General features: G+C 41.9%; 2 protein-coding genes across 3 annotated transcripts; one reads left to right on the top strand and one right to left on the bottom strand.

Annotated features, from left to right (window-relative positions):
- Positions 1–568: 568 nt before the first annotated feature.
- On the bottom strand, positions 569–5,992 carry ftr82 (finTRIM family, member 82). Of its 2 annotated transcripts, XM_061740160.1 has the most exons (8): positions 5,795–5,992; positions 5,080–5,693; positions 3,812–3,907; positions 3,439–3,672; positions 2,506–2,665; positions 2,356–2,412; positions 2,080–2,148; positions 569–1,489 (listed from the first exon to the last, which is right to left on the bottom strand). In XM_061740160.1, the coding sequence occupies exons 2-8, from the start codon at positions 5,668–5,670 to the stop codon at positions 969–971; spliced, it is 1,728 nt and encodes a 575-aa protein (XP_061596144.1). In that variant the 5' UTR covers positions 5,671–5,693; positions 5,795–5,992; the 3' UTR covers positions 569–968. The 2 variants fall into 2 exon arrangements, with proteins under 2 accessions (XP_061596144.1, XP_061596143.1); XM_061740159.1 differs by having other exon boundaries at positions 5,080–5,992.
- Positions 5,993–10,414: 4,422 nt separating this feature from the next.
- Positions 10,415–14,888, top strand: ftr83 (finTRIM family, member 83). The gene is made up of 7 exons (XM_061740968.1): positions 10,415–11,061; positions 11,859–11,954; positions 12,105–12,338; positions 12,467–12,626; positions 12,718–12,774; positions 13,217–13,285; positions 14,061–14,888. Exons 1-7 carry the CDS (start codon positions 10,486–10,488, stop codon positions 14,588–14,590), a joined length of 1,722 nt encoding a protein of 573 aa, XP_061596952.1. The 5' UTR covers positions 10,415–10,485; the 3' UTR covers positions 14,591–14,888.
- The last annotated feature ends 1,321 nt before the right edge of the window (positions 14,889–16,209 follow it).

Here is a 16,209-nt window from a genome sequence, read left to right as displayed (position 1 = left end):
GGGCGCTCTGTGTCAACTTTTCTGCGTGTGATCCTGTTGCGTTAATTCTGTTTCGTCATTGCTTATTTACAGGCGCAAACTATTATAAATGAAGTAGTTTGCAAATGACATAAGTAACAGATTCAAGCTAAGTTTCAGCTCCTTTACAGATGTAGAGCTCTTTAGATCTTGTTAATGGTAAAATATATTTTAATACATATCAAAAGCATTTGATTAGAAAATGTAACTCAAAACTCAATTTTTCTTTTTTTTTAGTTCTTTATTTAGAACTTTAAATGAAAACTTGTTACAAAAACAAGAGCTTTTTTTGGCTGACCAGTATGTGGGTAAATGTATACAAAATTAAATAAGAGTTAGTTCAAGTGAGAAAAAAAGCTGGACTCAGCAGTAGATATGATTATCAAATAACAGTAAAACATGACAACGTGAAATACTCTTGTGCATACTGAAACTGTAAGAAGACCTACTAATGATGCACAATATATTTTACCATATCATGCCTTCAGAAAAGAAATATTTTTAAGGAATGCTTCAGTAACATTGAGCAACACTGAAACATCACATACGGTAAGTAAATAACTTTATAATTACATTGTATTGGGGCAAATGTAGTGTATCTTATTCATGGACAAATACAATTTGCAAACAACCTTCTGATAGTGACATTTATTGTAACATTATCAAGCAGATGTATTCAGCTTCTTTGTTAATTTTAAGCTTGTGTGATTATACAGTAATTATATAGTCCAATAATAATACCTAATAATAAAGATATCTTAGAAAATGATGACTAAAATGTGATTTGAAAACATAATACAGAATGTGATGTATAGAGTTTAAAAAAATAAACAGAACATTTTTCTTCTTCAAAAAATATTTGTGGTGGGTTATAGAATTTTTGAAAATTTATATACTCCAAAAACATTGCTGTATGGTATGAAAATGAAAAAAAAAAATTATATCTGTGTTCACTTTATGTGGCAGATCTTGACAGAGGTTCCAACTCCAAAGCCTGGATAGAGAGGCTCAGCAAATGTGGTGTGAAACCTGTGCAGGAGTGTCATGCTGCTGCCTATGCTGTAGAAGGCCAGCACGCCTGCAGAGTGGTCCAGGTACACGCCTATCCGGGGGGAGTGGGGGGCGTGGATGGCTCTGTCCACTCGGTTGTGCCACGCGGAGTAACCCGTGTCGGAGCACAGGAGACTCCAGGATTTGTCGTTGTAGCCCAGCAGACACAGCGAGCCTTTGCCCTTTCGGCTGATGCTCTTGTAGGCCACGCCGATGGAGAACTCCCCGCTCCACTCGATCTCCCAGTAGAAGCGGCCCCCGGACAAGCCCTCTCGACACAGCACCTGGGCGAAGCTGTCGAACCTCTCCGAGGTCTCTGAGTAGGGCTGCAGGTCTCTGGTGCGGATGACCTTTCTGTTGTTTTCAGAGATGTACAGCTCCTTGTAGGCTGTGCTTGGGTCCAGTTTCAGCTGGCAGAAATCTGAAGTAGAAGAGTTTGCAACTTTTTTACAACAGTGTTATAACCTTTTTTGAAAAGCTGACACAACTTCTCAAGGTCCTAATGAAATTTCTGTGGCATGTTTTGGCAAAATACCACAGGAATATAGTAAAAGAAGCCATCTTGTGCGATGCAGACCAGAGCTGTGGGTTTTACAGCTAGAAATTATTGTGGAAGCTGCCTTCTGCTGAGGAACAGCACATCCTGCATGATGTGAAGTTCACTGGAATTTGATCTGGATCTGTGATGTCACAGTACCCAAATCTGATGTAAATCTGAACCACTCGCTGTATGAGTGAATGAGGAGTTTTCAGCCCTACGCTTTAGTTTAAGATTTTGGAGTTAGTTGTAGCCTCAAACATCAGAGTAAATGCTCTCAAACAGAAAGAGTGCTTCTTTTTTATTTTGCAGTGGTGGCATAAATCATTGATGCAACCACTGATATTTTGTCACAACCTGAATGTAGATAGTAAAATTAAGAGATGTTTAAATGGAGTTAAAAACAAAAAATAAATTTTAACAGAATAGTTAAGTACAAAGATTTGTTTCATGCATAATTTATAGCTACTTACATTTCACAAAGTCAGGTCTGGTCTTTGGCTCTGGGGGAGGAGGGCTGCTGTCCACCGTCACTTCTTTGCCTGCACATGAGGAAGAAGTCTGTTCGGTCAACCTGAACTTATTACACCCACACAAATGCCTTTAATTCTTTTGGCGATATGACCAGGCAGTTTTTTTTTTATAAAACTGCATGAATAATGCAACCACTGTTCCTCCTACACTAGTGTGCCTGAACAATAATTAACCTCTCACAGTGTCATGTTGCTAAAGAACACGTCAGCGCTCACCTCTGCTCCTTCTGTCGAGCGTTCGAGTCTCTGAGGTGTAAATGGGGACGTCGTTCACTGTAAAGCAGAACAAATCCATGTTTTGATCGTGTTTATGTTTTTAGGGGCGTCTCGTAAAAAGGTGCTGTGTTTCAGCTGCTGAGGTCAGACCTGTCTTGGAGATCTTCAGCAGCTCCTCCCTGCCAAACTCTTCCAGGCGTTCTTTGATCTCAGCCACAGCTTTCCTGACTGCCCCGAAGGAGAAGTCTGGGTTCACTGTCACTTTGGGAATAAAACCATCATCGGTGGGCGTGCACAGGTAGTTAAAGTTCTGATGGGAGTAGAAGAAGAACATGAAAGTTAACACGATACAGCTGAAGCAGATTACTATGACGTAAATGTTTCAAGCAGGCCATGACCACATGGAAACGTGCACTTAACTGTGTTACAAACTTTACAATACTACAACTGATTTTCCTATGCAGTTTCTGCAATAGGTTATGATCAATATATATGTATTTTGTTATCGTAAAGCTATTTATTATATTCATTTTTGGCCCCAGTCAGAAGAAAACCAAAATTAGATACTGGTTGTAACTATGAAATATATTATGCTTCCTTAACCTTATTACAACTACATCAGACTAAACAAATGTTTAAGATAAGTAATGTGTGTTAGTATAAGCGTGTTATGACTTTGTCCAAGCTGCAGAAGTGGGCCTGTTATCTGTGTTTCAGGGTGTTCACTGCATCAACGTCAACCGCTAGTTTATTTAGCCTGTTAATACAAATTAATTCTTGATGAATAAAAGATCTGAGCCTGGATCAGGTGATGATTGTGTGGTGGGTATATTAGATCACAGCTACTGAATATCTTTCAGCAGGCAAAGAGTTATCCAGGTTTTCTGTGTCTACGCAGTGTATAAGGGATCTGTTCCCTTCAACGCACAAGTCTTAACCTTGCATGTGCAGCTTGCATAGTAGTTGCACAGTCAGTAGTTTAGAGGGTTTAGTAACAGCCCCATGAATGATGGAGTTGCTTTGACAGTAGTACGCTGAGGGTGTTGAATGATTTCACTTGTTAGCGGTAAAGCTTTGTCTTACTTGCAAAAAGTGGATGTGGTCTTCAGTGCTGTATAGTTGCTTGAGGCCGGTCTCCTTTTTCTTTAGTTCATCGATCTCTTGCTCTAGACGCTCGATCAAAGTCTCGGCCTGGTTGAAGGCAGCCTTCTCGTTGATGCCGATCAGCTTGGTCACCTCTGACCTCATCCTCTCAATGGAGCGAATCATGTCCTCAAACATCTTCTGGCTGTCCACCATGGCTCTTTGGGCCGAGTTCTGCACAGGACACTCAGTGTCAGCGGTTTACGAAAGACACTCCTGCTGTTTTTATTTCCATTTATTTGCCTTTTGTTTTATGCCAAAGTCAACTTAATCGTCAGGCAGGAAGACTGCCACATCAAAGTGAAGGCCGTACCTTCAGGGACTCCACAGCAGTCTTGAGTTCCTCCAGCTCCTTCACCCTTTCCTGGCATTTTTGTTTAATCTCAGTTTGGGAGACTCCCAAGAGTTTCTGGAGAATAAAGGAGATTTTACAGAGCCTTGTACTAATAACGGACAATAAAAGTGGCATTTATGATGTTTCATTATAAAGTACTTCAAGAATTATATTTGCTGGATTAGGACAGACATTCTTTCTCATCCCTGGAATATCTGGACAGGCCCTTTGGCATGTCTAATAAACCCCATTCAAAGAAGCTTCTTAAAGCACCCTGCTTTTATCTCAGAGGGAGAGGAGGAAAAAATCTGCAGAAGAATTCTGGTCATGTCTGGAATGTGAAACTACGGCTGTCTGACTTTTTGAAAAGATGTTTTAAGGTACAAATAGCTGCGACACGCAGAATGGAGGGGCGTCTAATTCAGCTTTTACTCAAGCTCACCAGCCCATTCTTCAAGATAAGCTTGAGGAATGTGGGGAATCCGGGGAGGGGGGGGAAACAACATGAGCGGGGGATGGGGAGAGAAAGTGGGAGATGGAGTAAGATGTAAGACTCAGGTTGTAAATCTTTGCATGAGAGAAACCAGACTCCCTGTGTTGTAAATGATGCATTTTTCATTGTGACATAAAGACGCTTCGACCCACATCCCTGGAGCTGTAAAACCCTCCTAAATGACTCATGCAGCGTAACAGCCCCCATATTTCCTCTCCAACACTGATACTCTTATCTACTCGGCACTGCTTTACAAGCGGTGTAATTTGAATGAGTATCGCCATGGTAGCGACATTGAAATTGACCTGAGTAGCTGAGCGCGCTCACTCCCTGACATTCCAACACTCCTACAGGTGGGAACCAGCGCAGCAGTGGGAAGTCTGCAGTTTCTGTGTGTTTATCCCACAGCTGGATCACCGCATTCTCTGGGGTGATAAGTATTAGACCCACCCCTTTAAGCTTCCACACAGCTAATCAGGGAGCTGGATTTGTTTTGGCGGCGGTGAATGCCTGCCAGGGTAGCTGATAGTGCCGGGGAAATGGGTCAAAGTACAACCGGCGGTCCTTTTGCAGTCAGCTATTTGCTTTTACTCAAGTTCACTCAATCTCTCACACGATGGTATATCTTTCACAAAGGGGAGTTAAACGGTTGGGCTCTCTATGAAGATAATTAACTGTGACTTGTCTAAGAGTTTAACAAAAAAAAAGCTGTGCTTTACTAACAAAGGATCTTTATGAAAAGAAAACTTCTTACCTGTTTCTCGCTTCTCTCTGCCTCAGCAGACACGATGTCGTGACCCTTGTGTTCACTCACTGTGCAGATGGCACAGATACACATCTGGTCTGTCCGGCAGAAGAGCTCCAGGGATTTCTGATGCTGCGGGCAGATCTTCCTGTCCAGGTTCCCCAGTTCATCCACCAGCTTGTGCCTTTTGAATGTGGCCGATTCATAATGTGGCCTCAAGTGCTTCTCGCAGTAGGACGCCAGACAGTTCAGACAGGACTTCACTGCCTTCAGTTTCTTCCCGCTGCAGAAGTCACACGGGACGTCACTCGCCCCGGCGTAGATGTTTCCCTGGGACGTGCTCAGGTTGACGTTCAGACCGCTCTTCTTGATCTTCTCGGCCACCATGCTCAGGGTGGCATTGGGTCGCAGCACCGGCCTCTGGGTGAACGTGATCTTACACTGGGGACAAATGTAAATCCCTGTGTAGTCAGCCTCATTCCAGTAGCCACTGATGCAGTCCATACAGAAGCTGTGGCCACAGGGGATGGCCACAGGGTCCCTGAGAAGGCTCTGACACAGGGAGCAGCTGAAATAGTCGGGAGACGTGTGATCGGCCATTGTGCTGGATTCAAATCCCAGACCTGCGGAAACAGAGAGAGAACACCAGAGGCGGATAGAGAGTGTGTGTGTGCGTGATCCCGCCCTCAAGAGTGTGGTACAGCCTGCCAGGGACAGGACCTACTTGTATTTCTGAATTCCTGGAGTTATTGATTGAAAGCAGACAAGGCCCTCCCCCCTGCGCCGTGAGCGTATCGAGCCCTGCCCAGTTGAGATAAGCAGGTTGAGCAAGAATCAAGAGGCAGAAAGAGGAAGAGAGAAGGAGAGAAGACGGGCAGAGAGGAGAGGAGACGAGAGTGGAGAGTGTGAGAGAAGGAGAATGAATGAAATGAGAAAAGCAAAAGCAGTGACATAGCATGTGCAAGAGAACGTTTCCTTTTCCTCCCTGCTGTTTCCTTTCTTCTTAAATCTCTCATGAGGCTCATCCGCGGTTGAATTGCGCACACACTTCTTGGCAGCTGTATTTCCACCTATTGTTGTCAGACAGAATCGCTATTGTCTTAAACCGGTTATAGTCCAACAAACATTAAAGTAGCCTGCGGTACTGTAGGAATTTAAGGGACCACCCTATAAACAAACAGAGACTCAGGCTGAGTTTCAGAATAATTTCAACCGACCTCAATAACTTATTCAGCCACAAAAAGCTTGTCTAAATTTGTAACTGGCAAAGGAATTCAGAACAGATTCACAAAGTAACCGGTCTGACCGGTCTGGTTACTTTTACGATGGACTGTTCTCATAAATCTACATGCGTAGTATTTGAGCAGCCGAAAACCAACACTCATGGTTGAGAAGGCAAACGGAAACACACGTGGACACACACATATGACATTACCGTAAGCGTCAGATGTTGCAACAAATAGTTTCTGTATTTGTGTCATCGTTCATTCAGGTTATGTTGCATTTTTGTTGCATTATGAAATGCTACCTCTAGTTATTATCACACGTATTACTATTAATGCTGACCAAAGGGAGAAACTGCAGAGAGGACCCTGGGGTCTCAGCATGAGGTGATTATATCATAGCCACTCATTAGCATCCCCATTAGGCCTAATCTATTGGTTTCCACCAAAACTAACATTCATTTCACTTTTAAAGGCCATCAAGTCAACCTCAGCTTGAAATATATTTTGAATAAAGTTTTGGGAATAAATATTGAATGTTATGACTGATCTTGAATCATAATTTGAAGTAATTTAAAAATTTGAAAAAAAACACACGCCCCACCCTCAATTCATATCATGCATTACTTCATACACTTGGTAGTTTCACCTCTCCATATTTGGAGTTTCTGATAAGCCAGTTTTTCCTTCCTTCCTCTGGAGTAAAGGGAGCGCTCTGTGCTTACAGATTAACCACCTGTTTGTAGAGAGGAGCGCTGCGGACCGACAAAAGCTTCACTATGAATTGGATCGACATGCCAGTGTTTTGTATATGGCAACTTTGGAAAGCTAGAATAAGGCATCGTAATGTTTAAGATGCAGGATGCTGGAACCAGATTTAATAACACGCTTCTTTAAAGTGCAGCCTGGTTGTATAAGTCTTTGTTTTCTTTGATGAAGCAGAAAGAAACCCCACAGTTATCCGCAGTCCAGTCCAAGTTCAATCTGAGGGGTCAGCCTTCATTACAGCGTGTGAGTGAGCACAAATGGCTATTTGATCAAAGGAAAGGAGGATCCACTGCACTGAGTATGAGCAGTCAAAACAGAAAGGCATCGTATTTAAAAATGTTATCAGAAAACAGTGGACAGATGTGCTGATTGCCATAGTAACACAACGTTTAAATAAGAAAAGGGGGTAATAAATGACTGGATGAGCAGTGTGGTGGAATGATGTATTCATGAAGTTGTATAAAATTTAACCAAAACAAAAGGAAATGCATAATAGCACTGTTAGATTCTAAGGGAGCGTGCTTTATTATCTACTCTTCCAAAAAGCAGGACCTTTGCAACGCATACATGACAAGAAAATAGCCAACACAATGAGTAAAAAAGTCAAAGTAAAAACTTCAAAGCAAGCTCAGATCTAAGCTTTGGCTTTTGAAAAAGACTGAAGGGAAACATGTCTGTGTTTTGGAGCACGTCCATCTCAGCAGAGAGAAGCTCTTATGTAAGTAATGAACTTGTGACAGATAGTCATTTGATCTTTTTTGCTCACATAATTCCTTTTGATATGAAACAGATTCTCGGGCATGATGTGAAATGGGCTCGAGATAAGGTGAAACATGCTGTCAGGTAGCTCAGACTTTGAGGTTAAGTGGGTATGGCTAAGTGAGGTTTTCTTCCCCATAAAAATATACATTTTGTTTTTATGAGAACAAAGTCCAAGTCCTGTTTTAAAATAGGAACAATACGGCTAGTGGAGCAAAGTAGGAACTAGGAAACTAGGAATACATATGGAAACATTGATCATTTTGTTAGATTGCAGTATGCTTCTGGGAAACTGTGGGTCCACCAAAGTAAACGTTGTCCCTGGCACTCCCTGACGCCAGGTAGCCCATCCGTGTAAGATATCAACGATATTGTGCCAGGTTATATGTGCAGGTTTTAGTGTCATTTTAAATATGTCTGGTGTTAATTAATTCCACTTCTGTGAAACGATTACGCAAAGTGTGATCATTTTTAATATCATATAGAGTTAGTTAAGTCAATTCAATGTTTATTATTACTATTAACACATTTAAAACAACCTCAGTTGACTAGTCTGTACAAATGATGGGTGTGAAATTGAGGAGTTTAGACAAAAAGGATTTACCATAACATTAGGAATCTTAAACTGGATCCTGAACTGGGCAGGAAGAACTGGGAGAGACGCCAGCACTAGAGTAAAGTCCCCACATATCATTGGTTCCCGGTCAAAAGGCAAACTGTACAGTTTCCAAACAACGTAACAACAATTAATTAAATCCAATATACAATTAATTAGTAAACACCAAGTAACAGAACAAGCATGAGTAACCCTCAAAACATCTTTTAAAGTAAAGGGCCTTTGTTAAATGTAGCTGGTCTTAATAATTGTACTGATCTGTTTATCAAATGTAAAAACCTAATAATAAAAAAAAAATCCAACCAAGGTCTCCAGTACAATAGCACTGCCATATCCATCTAAAATGTTGGACTAAATGCAATAATGTCTTCCTGTAAACAGTTCAACAAAGGCTGTATAAAAGCAACACAGATTGTCTGTATGAGCAGATAAATCTGCAAATAAACAGCAAAACAAAGACCAATATTATACTTTCTAAATATGGGCCCAAATGGAAGCGTGTCTAATCCAAAAAGAAAAGGGCCCCAGATGGAACCTTGTGGTACTCCACAACTAAGTGGGCCTGCAGATGAAGAATACTGGCCCACGTGGAAAGAAAAACAGGAAGAAAAAAAAACAGAATTTAATTGAGAAAATACAGAATTGAAATATTAAACTGAAACCATTGAGAGCTCTACCTTTAATGCCAACATACAAGTCCCGGCAAGATAATAGTGCGTTATGATCTACAGTATGAGTGGCAGTGGGAAGATTAAAAGGGCACCAGAACCCTTTTCTTATATCAAAAGTCTTTTCATGTGAGATCACTTGCAGTAACGAGTAACACTTCAGTCAGTGGATTTTCTTTTCTCAAATAGGATGCTACATTTAGTCTTGCGTGTCAGCTGTAGTTACTGTTGTTGACACGCCACAGAGCCCACATAATGCTGGGCACTCTGGCTGGACTCTGCTGGCTCCAACACAATGGAATCTTTTAAGTAAGCTTTCCTGGCCCTCCTGTTATCTGGGCTATCAAGTGTAGTTGCATTCCTGCCTCCATCTCAACAGCCCCGAAACTCCATCTTGGCTGGGAGGTGTGTCCACTTTGAGGGGAAATACACAGACTGAGCTTTTTAGCTCAGAAGAGGGAACTTTTTATAGCTTTCTTATAGTGTAACTCTACACTTTCTTATTTAGCAGAATTTTACCAAAATACAAGCCAAGTGTTGACCCACAGAGGGTGGGGGCATCCTGTCAAGCAAAGCAAAAAGACTCATGGGTTTGCTGGTCTTGGATCAGATGAAGGTCAGAATCTGAGGCCAATAAAATGGTTTATTTGGTGTTGATGCCATTCATATCCTGATGAAAAGGGTCACTAATTGGGAGAGAAACCAAACAGACATTAGGGCTGATCTCTAGAACATGAGCTTTGATATTAGTCAAAGTATAGAGAACATCAGCGAGAGGCCAGTTTGTACTCTGATCTGGGCAGATATCTCTGCATGCTGATAGGGAACAGACAGTCTCTAACGCTAGATAATAACAGTACACATAACTGGTGTATGATGCACCTGTGATCTCTTTACTCTGTTATCTCTTAGTTGTGTATGACTCTTTTTTGATTGCTTATCTCTCTGGGATTGGGATACTAATAAATTGAATCCAAGTGTCATACTTTCATAATGTAATTGCACATCCCATTTCCTTAGAAATGTCTAAGACCGTAAATATGTACCTCCTTTATCTTTTTGTTTCAATTAATATGTCAGGATTACATTTTTAAAAATATATGGGACTAGATTTTTGGTTGCCAACACTTCTGTATCTTTAGATTTCACATTTCGTTCATTTTTGCGCTTGTAACAGATGGAAGCAGTCACTGTGTCCCTTCACTTACCCCGCCCTTGACATACTGGTTTCGGCTTAACCAGTTTGTCCTCTTCCTGTTTACCCTATATAACTTGCTCCCGTACAACCTGTAAGCTCACTTTGCCACTGTGCTTTCACAAGTCAAGATTAGTCTTAAGAGCATTTTGTCTCCCTTGGAAAGAACAGAACCAGGTTTTCTCCATGTCTTCTGACCCAGAGAGTTGCCACCTCTGTAAGGAATATCTCCGGGACCCTGTGTCCATCCCGTGCGGTCATATCTTCTGCTCCATCTGCCTGAGGACATACTGGGACCATGCTGACCACACGGGCTCGTACCTCTGCCCTCAGTGCAGGGTCACTTACAACAAGAGGCCCACTCCAAGACGCATGACAAGCTCCCACCAGGGTACCCTCCAACGCAGCTCGGAGTCCTTCCCACCTCCTCCTCCGTCGCCCGACTACAACTACGCAGGACCCCAGGATGTGGGTTGTGACATCTGCATTGGCAAGAAGCACAAAGCCGTGAAGACCTGCCTGATGTGTCTGGCCTCCTACTGCGAGAAGCACCTGAAACCTCACTATGAGTCGGCCACTTTTAAAAGGCACAAGCTGGTGGATGAAATCGGCCACCTGGACAGGCAGATCTGCCCGCAGCATCAGAAGGGTCTGGAGCTGTTCTGCCGCACTGACCAGATGTGCATCTGTGTGCTGTGCACGGTGAAAGAACACAAGGGACACGACATGGTTTCTGCAGAGCAGGAGAGAGCTGACGAACAGGTGAGTTAAACCACTCAAACTGGCAACACGTCTGCCTCAGGCTGCTACTGTTTCTGGCAGATTTAAAATAAAATACACTTTTGGAGAAAAGCTAAAAGTGCTGCACACGTAGCATGAAGTCCAAACGGAAAATAAGTCGGGCTGAGAGGAACAGACCTGGTAACTAGGAAGTGTAGGATAACAATACAGAAGCACAACAGGAAGAGAACAAAAGATAACTACAAGGAGCTTGCCAAGAAGAAAAAAAAAGAAGGAAGAAAAAAACGGGGGCAGGTTATGACAAATTATGACAAGAGGCAGAGAAAAAGGGACGAGACAATGTGGAGAGCCGGGTGGAACGAAGAGAAGATAATACATGAGCCAGCAAGCTCCTGAAATTAAACAGCATTCAAGGTCAAACACAAACACGGTTGACTGGAATACCAGACGCGGAAAAACAGTCGAGGTCAACACTAAAATGGGGAAAAAAGAATGAAACAAAAACAAGAAACCATGAAAAATACAAGAAAATGTAATGTTTCATCGGATTAGACTGTTACTTTTAATATGTAACAATACGACAGATATAATTGACAGAGCAAAAGAAAAAGCAGCTAAAAGATGAAACAAACTAAACAATGTTGAGCCTGCTGCAGATTTAGATGTAATAATGTGGCAGTTGGCCTCCAAGGCAGCTTCTGACTGTATTAACAAGCCTAACATTGATGCATTAAGAAAGGGTGATTTTATTATTTTTTACATTTAATTTAGGGAACAATCTTCATAATCATGAACATTTTCTGCTGTTTGATTCCCAGCAACGGCTAGGCTCCACCCAGGCGGAGATCCAGGAGAAGATTCATGACCGTCTTAAGCAGATGGAGGAGCTGAAACAAGCAGTGGACTCGCTCAAGGTTGGTGCCTCCGTCATCCATCAGACTAACCAGCGAGCCCACACCAATAACATTCCTTCTCGTAGCAGAGATGACAGGTTCAAGGTGTGCTCGTAAAACTAGTGTGACACGTACTTGACTAACGGCAACGCCGCCATGTCTTCTGTGCAGAACTCAGCCCAGAGAGCCATGCAGGAGTGCGAGAAGATGTTCGGTGACATGATGCGCGCCATTGAGAGGATGCAGCAAGAGATGGTGAAGCTGATATCCTCCAACAAGAGAGCAGCGCTCAGCAACGCTGAGGGCCACATGGAGCGCCTGAGCCACGAGATCGCTGACCTGAAGAGGAGAGACAATGAGATCACCCAGCTGTCCCGCACTGAAGACCACATCCACTTCATCCAGGTAACTGAAACATGAGACCTTGTTGCTAAAACAACGCTATCCTGTCAAAAACCTTTGAAACTACAGCCCAAAACAAACATAAACCAATAAATGATCTTAAAGGTGTTGCGGTTTTTTCCTGTCTTCAGAGTTACCACATGCTGATAGCCCAGACAGATGCTGAGGAGCTGCCTTCAGTATCCGTCAACCCCTACTTCACTTTCGGCCCAGTAACCAAAGCCGTGTCCGAGATGAAGCAGCACCTGAACGAATTCAGCAATGATGAACTGGTGAAGGTTGCCAAGACGAGTGAGTACAGAGCCAGTATCCAGACCAGTTTGGTGTTGTTACATCACTATGGACAGGTTATGAACATATTATGTTATCTCTTCATTTACAGTTAACAAAATGACCTTCTGTGAACTGGACGAATCCAAAAAGAGACGCTCCATCAAAAGTGAGTAACCGGTTGTAATAACAGCGCAGGTGATTTTGTTTAATCAAAACCTGAAGCCAGAAGGTGTGCTACAAACAAAATGATCCTGACAGCTTCTTGTGCAGTCCTGCTTGATGTTTGGACACACTTTTCATTCAAGGCCAGTCTGAGGTCACACGGTTGCTGCATGGTTAAACTTTTACTTTGATTAGTTGTGTCAGCCTGTTAGCAAGTATTGGTTAAACCACTCCTCTAAAACAGAAATCAGGAAGGACCTGTGAGCGAGGAGAGTTTAGATCACCTTCATTACTCAAGAAGGGAATAATTATATATCACACATCTATAACACATGTATTACACAATGTTTTTGACTGTCATTATTTAAATGGTGTAATGTATTTGATATGCTACTGTGACAATCTTTTGGTTAGAGTTGTGTTTATTATATTATGTACTTCTACAGATGAAGAAGCAGCCATCTACAAGTCTCCACCAACCCAGGATCCTCAGTACAGAGAAGACTTCCTGAGACGTGAGTCTCTTTTGTGATCCTGGTTGCTGCAGTGACACAGCTCTGTGCTCTCTCTGCTCAGTTCAGCCTGAGAGGCAAATGAGATGCTGATGAGATTCTCTGTCAGACCCTGTGGCTGACCACAAAATCTGTGCTTTAGAAGCAACTGCATGTCCCACAGTGTTGACAGAGACCGGGACAGATTCCTTACAAATTTCTTATCTTGCTGGCACTTCCTCAGGTTTAGGATTTTCTTTTTCTTTCTTTTTCTTTAGCCTGTTAGCTTTTTTTTTTTACCTAATCTGAAAAAAAAAAACAAAACAAAAGTTTAAGAGCAATTGAGAATGCTCCTTACAACTGCAGATGTTTGATGAACATCTGTTTGTGGTCAAACTCACAAACAGTGTTGATATTCTGGCGTTCCAGATCATAGGCCGGGCCGAACTAGCCGCGCCCGCCGAGTGTCCCACCAACTGTGACCTGCAGAGGTAGAGGTACACAGCAGGCAGGTGACATCTTTGGTTATTCTAACGTTGTGTGTGTGCCGCCAGAGGGTCTCCCACTTTTCCTATATAGAGCATGCTATTGCAAAAGCGAGTTAAATATCTAACAGAGCTTGTAATTACATTCTGCTAACCTCTGGGAACTTGCGGTTGATAGAACAATGGTGAGGGTTTTTTTTAGAAACTGTGAAACAAAGGCTTTACTCTCCTTCATTTGTACTTAACCCTAGAATTTAAGTCAATTGCTTCCTCTTATTAAGCAAATGTTCAATTGTATTTCTGTCTATCCTTAGATGCTTGCCCTCTCACTATGGACCAGAACACAGCCTACAGACAGCTCTACTTGTCCCGCGGGAACAGGAAAGCCACCCTGAAGAGAGACCCCCAGTCCTACGGGGACAGCCCTGCCAGGTTTGACTCCTTGCCTCAGGTCCTGTGTAAGGAGCCTCTATCCGGAGGCGCCTACTACTGGGAGGTGGACTGGAGCGGGGAGGGGGCTGCCATGGGCGTCACCTACAAGGGCATCAAGAGGACAGGCTACGGTGACAACTGCCGCATCGGCTACAACCGTAAGTCCTGGAGCCTGTTCTGCTCTGACTCCAGCTACTCAGCCCGCCACAACAAGGACCAGATCGAGATCAATGCGCCCTACTCCTCCCGCATCGGGGTTTTCCTGGACCACGCCGGGGGCACGCTCTCCTTCTACTCTGTTGTAGGAGACACCATGTCTCTCATCCACCGCTTCAATGTGGCCTTTAGTGAAGCTGTCTACCCAGGCTTCTGGGTCTGGTACGAGTCAGCCGTCAACATCATCCAGCTGTGATTGGATAACACCTGCCTGTGGTTGTTGTACAGCAAATTACAGTCAATATTAGTACTCTCTGATATCATTTTATATATTTTTGTTTACAATAGATACAGTGTTTTTGACATCATAAAATATGTTTTTGATCCGGGAAGAAGTTTTCTGTTGAATGTGAATATTTTTTTAATCAACATGTGAAAAGCAAGAGGGTGTAGAAGGTGAAAAGGCATTTAAAATTGTAAGCTATATTTGATTGACAGATGCTATAATTTGATTATACTTATTTTTTTCAATAAACATCTTACATATACTGTTATTTTATTGAATCATTTGCAAGTCCGGTTTCTTCATCCGTAGCAGCATAAATCACAGATGCTTCATCATAAGATATTTGCTTGCAACATCACTATCACCGCCATCATAAGTCATATTATTAAAAATATAATGGATTTAGTGAGTTTTGAGACTGAATGAGACATAAATTGTATGCATGATGACATCATCTTTGTGTTTGAACAACAGTGTTGTCTTTGCGGCCGTCTGCAAGATTTAAGAGGAATCTTGAAGGAACTGGTGGGGAGTAACTGAGAGACTCTTGAGTTAAGACATGGATGAGATTCATTTCAAGACACATTCACCTCCTCTAAAGACACTCATCAAGTCAAGGGGTTCAAATTCTGGTTAAAACACTTGGAATTCAGTGATTCATGCTCAGGAGTCTTCACTCTCCTGCTGTTAAAATGAAGGTTTTTCTCTAAAACCCCTAAATCTGAGCCTTAGTGAAGAAATTTGAGAATAGTAGTAAAAAGAATATGAAAACTCCCTTAAAAACCAAACCAAAGCACAAGAAAAACAACTAAGATTACAGGAGGCTAAAGAAAAGTGTTCTGTGATATTTTGAACTTTATTTATATATCGTTGAAACTACATTTTTCTACAATTTCTCTGAAGGTAGAAAGGTTGTCTACAGCTTTGAACAACAAATGCATTAGTGATTGTACCATATTTGTATGTCTCATCTCAGAATGAATTTAAACGGCTCTTGTTTAAATTGCAGCCTTTCACAGATATGTCAACGTGAAATGGTCAAAACAAATTCTTTGTCCCCGGTTACTATTTGGTCTTTTCACAAAAAATCTTGATTGCTGTCTAATTTTATCTGTGTGTAGTTGTTGAGCATTACTACAAATTTTCTTACATAGTTTTTCTTAATCTTTCATTATATGAGCTTTGCCACCTCTGGTGGAGAAATGTGTGCAGTGCTGATCATCAGGCTTTCATCAGACTATCAGGAGTCCCTCAAAGATTCTGCACAACACCCTGATTGATTTACTGTTAAAATAAATTGTAAAGACAGAAACAGGACAAAAAGTGGTTAAATAGTTCTGCTTTTCGACAATAATTTAGAAACATAAGCAGGCAATGATATGTTACCATGCAGTTGATTGTGTCAAACAGGATTCGTGCCTTAACATATCTCAACTGTCTCTACACTTGCCCATTTTGTAAAATGGAGGGATGGGTAATGTAATCAGGATTACATAGTCAGATTAAAGGTAAATAAATAAATAAGTATTCACCACAGATTAGAGTCAAAGGAATATTTATATTATAGTTGTACTACATTGTTAAGTATG

This window comes from Cololabis saira, chromosome 14 (assembly GCF_033807715.1).
Source record: "Cololabis saira isolate AMF1-May2022 chromosome 14, fColSai1.1, whole genome shotgun sequence".
NCBI lineage: Eukaryota > Metazoa > Chordata > Actinopteri > Beloniformes > Belonidae > Cololabis > Cololabis saira.
This window is presented reverse-complemented; position numbering and strand designations above follow the sequence as displayed.

Excerpts from the sequence above, each read along its gene's own strand:
- ftr83 (XM_061740968.1), top strand. The coding sequence starts at position 10,486 with ATGTCTTCTGACCCAGAGAGTTGCCACCTCTGTAAGGAATATCTCCGG. Across the intron at positions 11,062-11,858 it reads AGGAGAGAGCTGACGAACAG|CAACGGCTAGGCTCCACCCA; the intron begins GTGAGTTAAACC and ends TTTGATTCCCAG. Across the intron at positions 11,955-12,104 it reads AAGCAGTGGACTCGCTCAAG|AACTCAGCCCAGAGAGCCAT; the intron begins GTTGGTGCCTCC and ends TCTTCTGTGCAG.
- ftr82 (XM_061740159.1), bottom strand. The coding sequence starts at position 5,670 with ATGGCCGATCACACGTCTCCCGACTATTTCAGCTGCTCCCTGTGTCAG. Across the intron at positions 2,413-2,505 it reads GCTGAAGATCTCCAAGACAG|TGAACGACGTCCCCATTTAC; the intron begins GTCTGACCTCAG and ends TCTGCTTTACAG. Across the intron at positions 2,149-2,355 it reads GCTCGACAGAAGGAGCAGAG|GCAAAGAAGTGACGGTGGAC; the intron begins GTGAGCGCTGAC and ends CCTCATGTGCAG.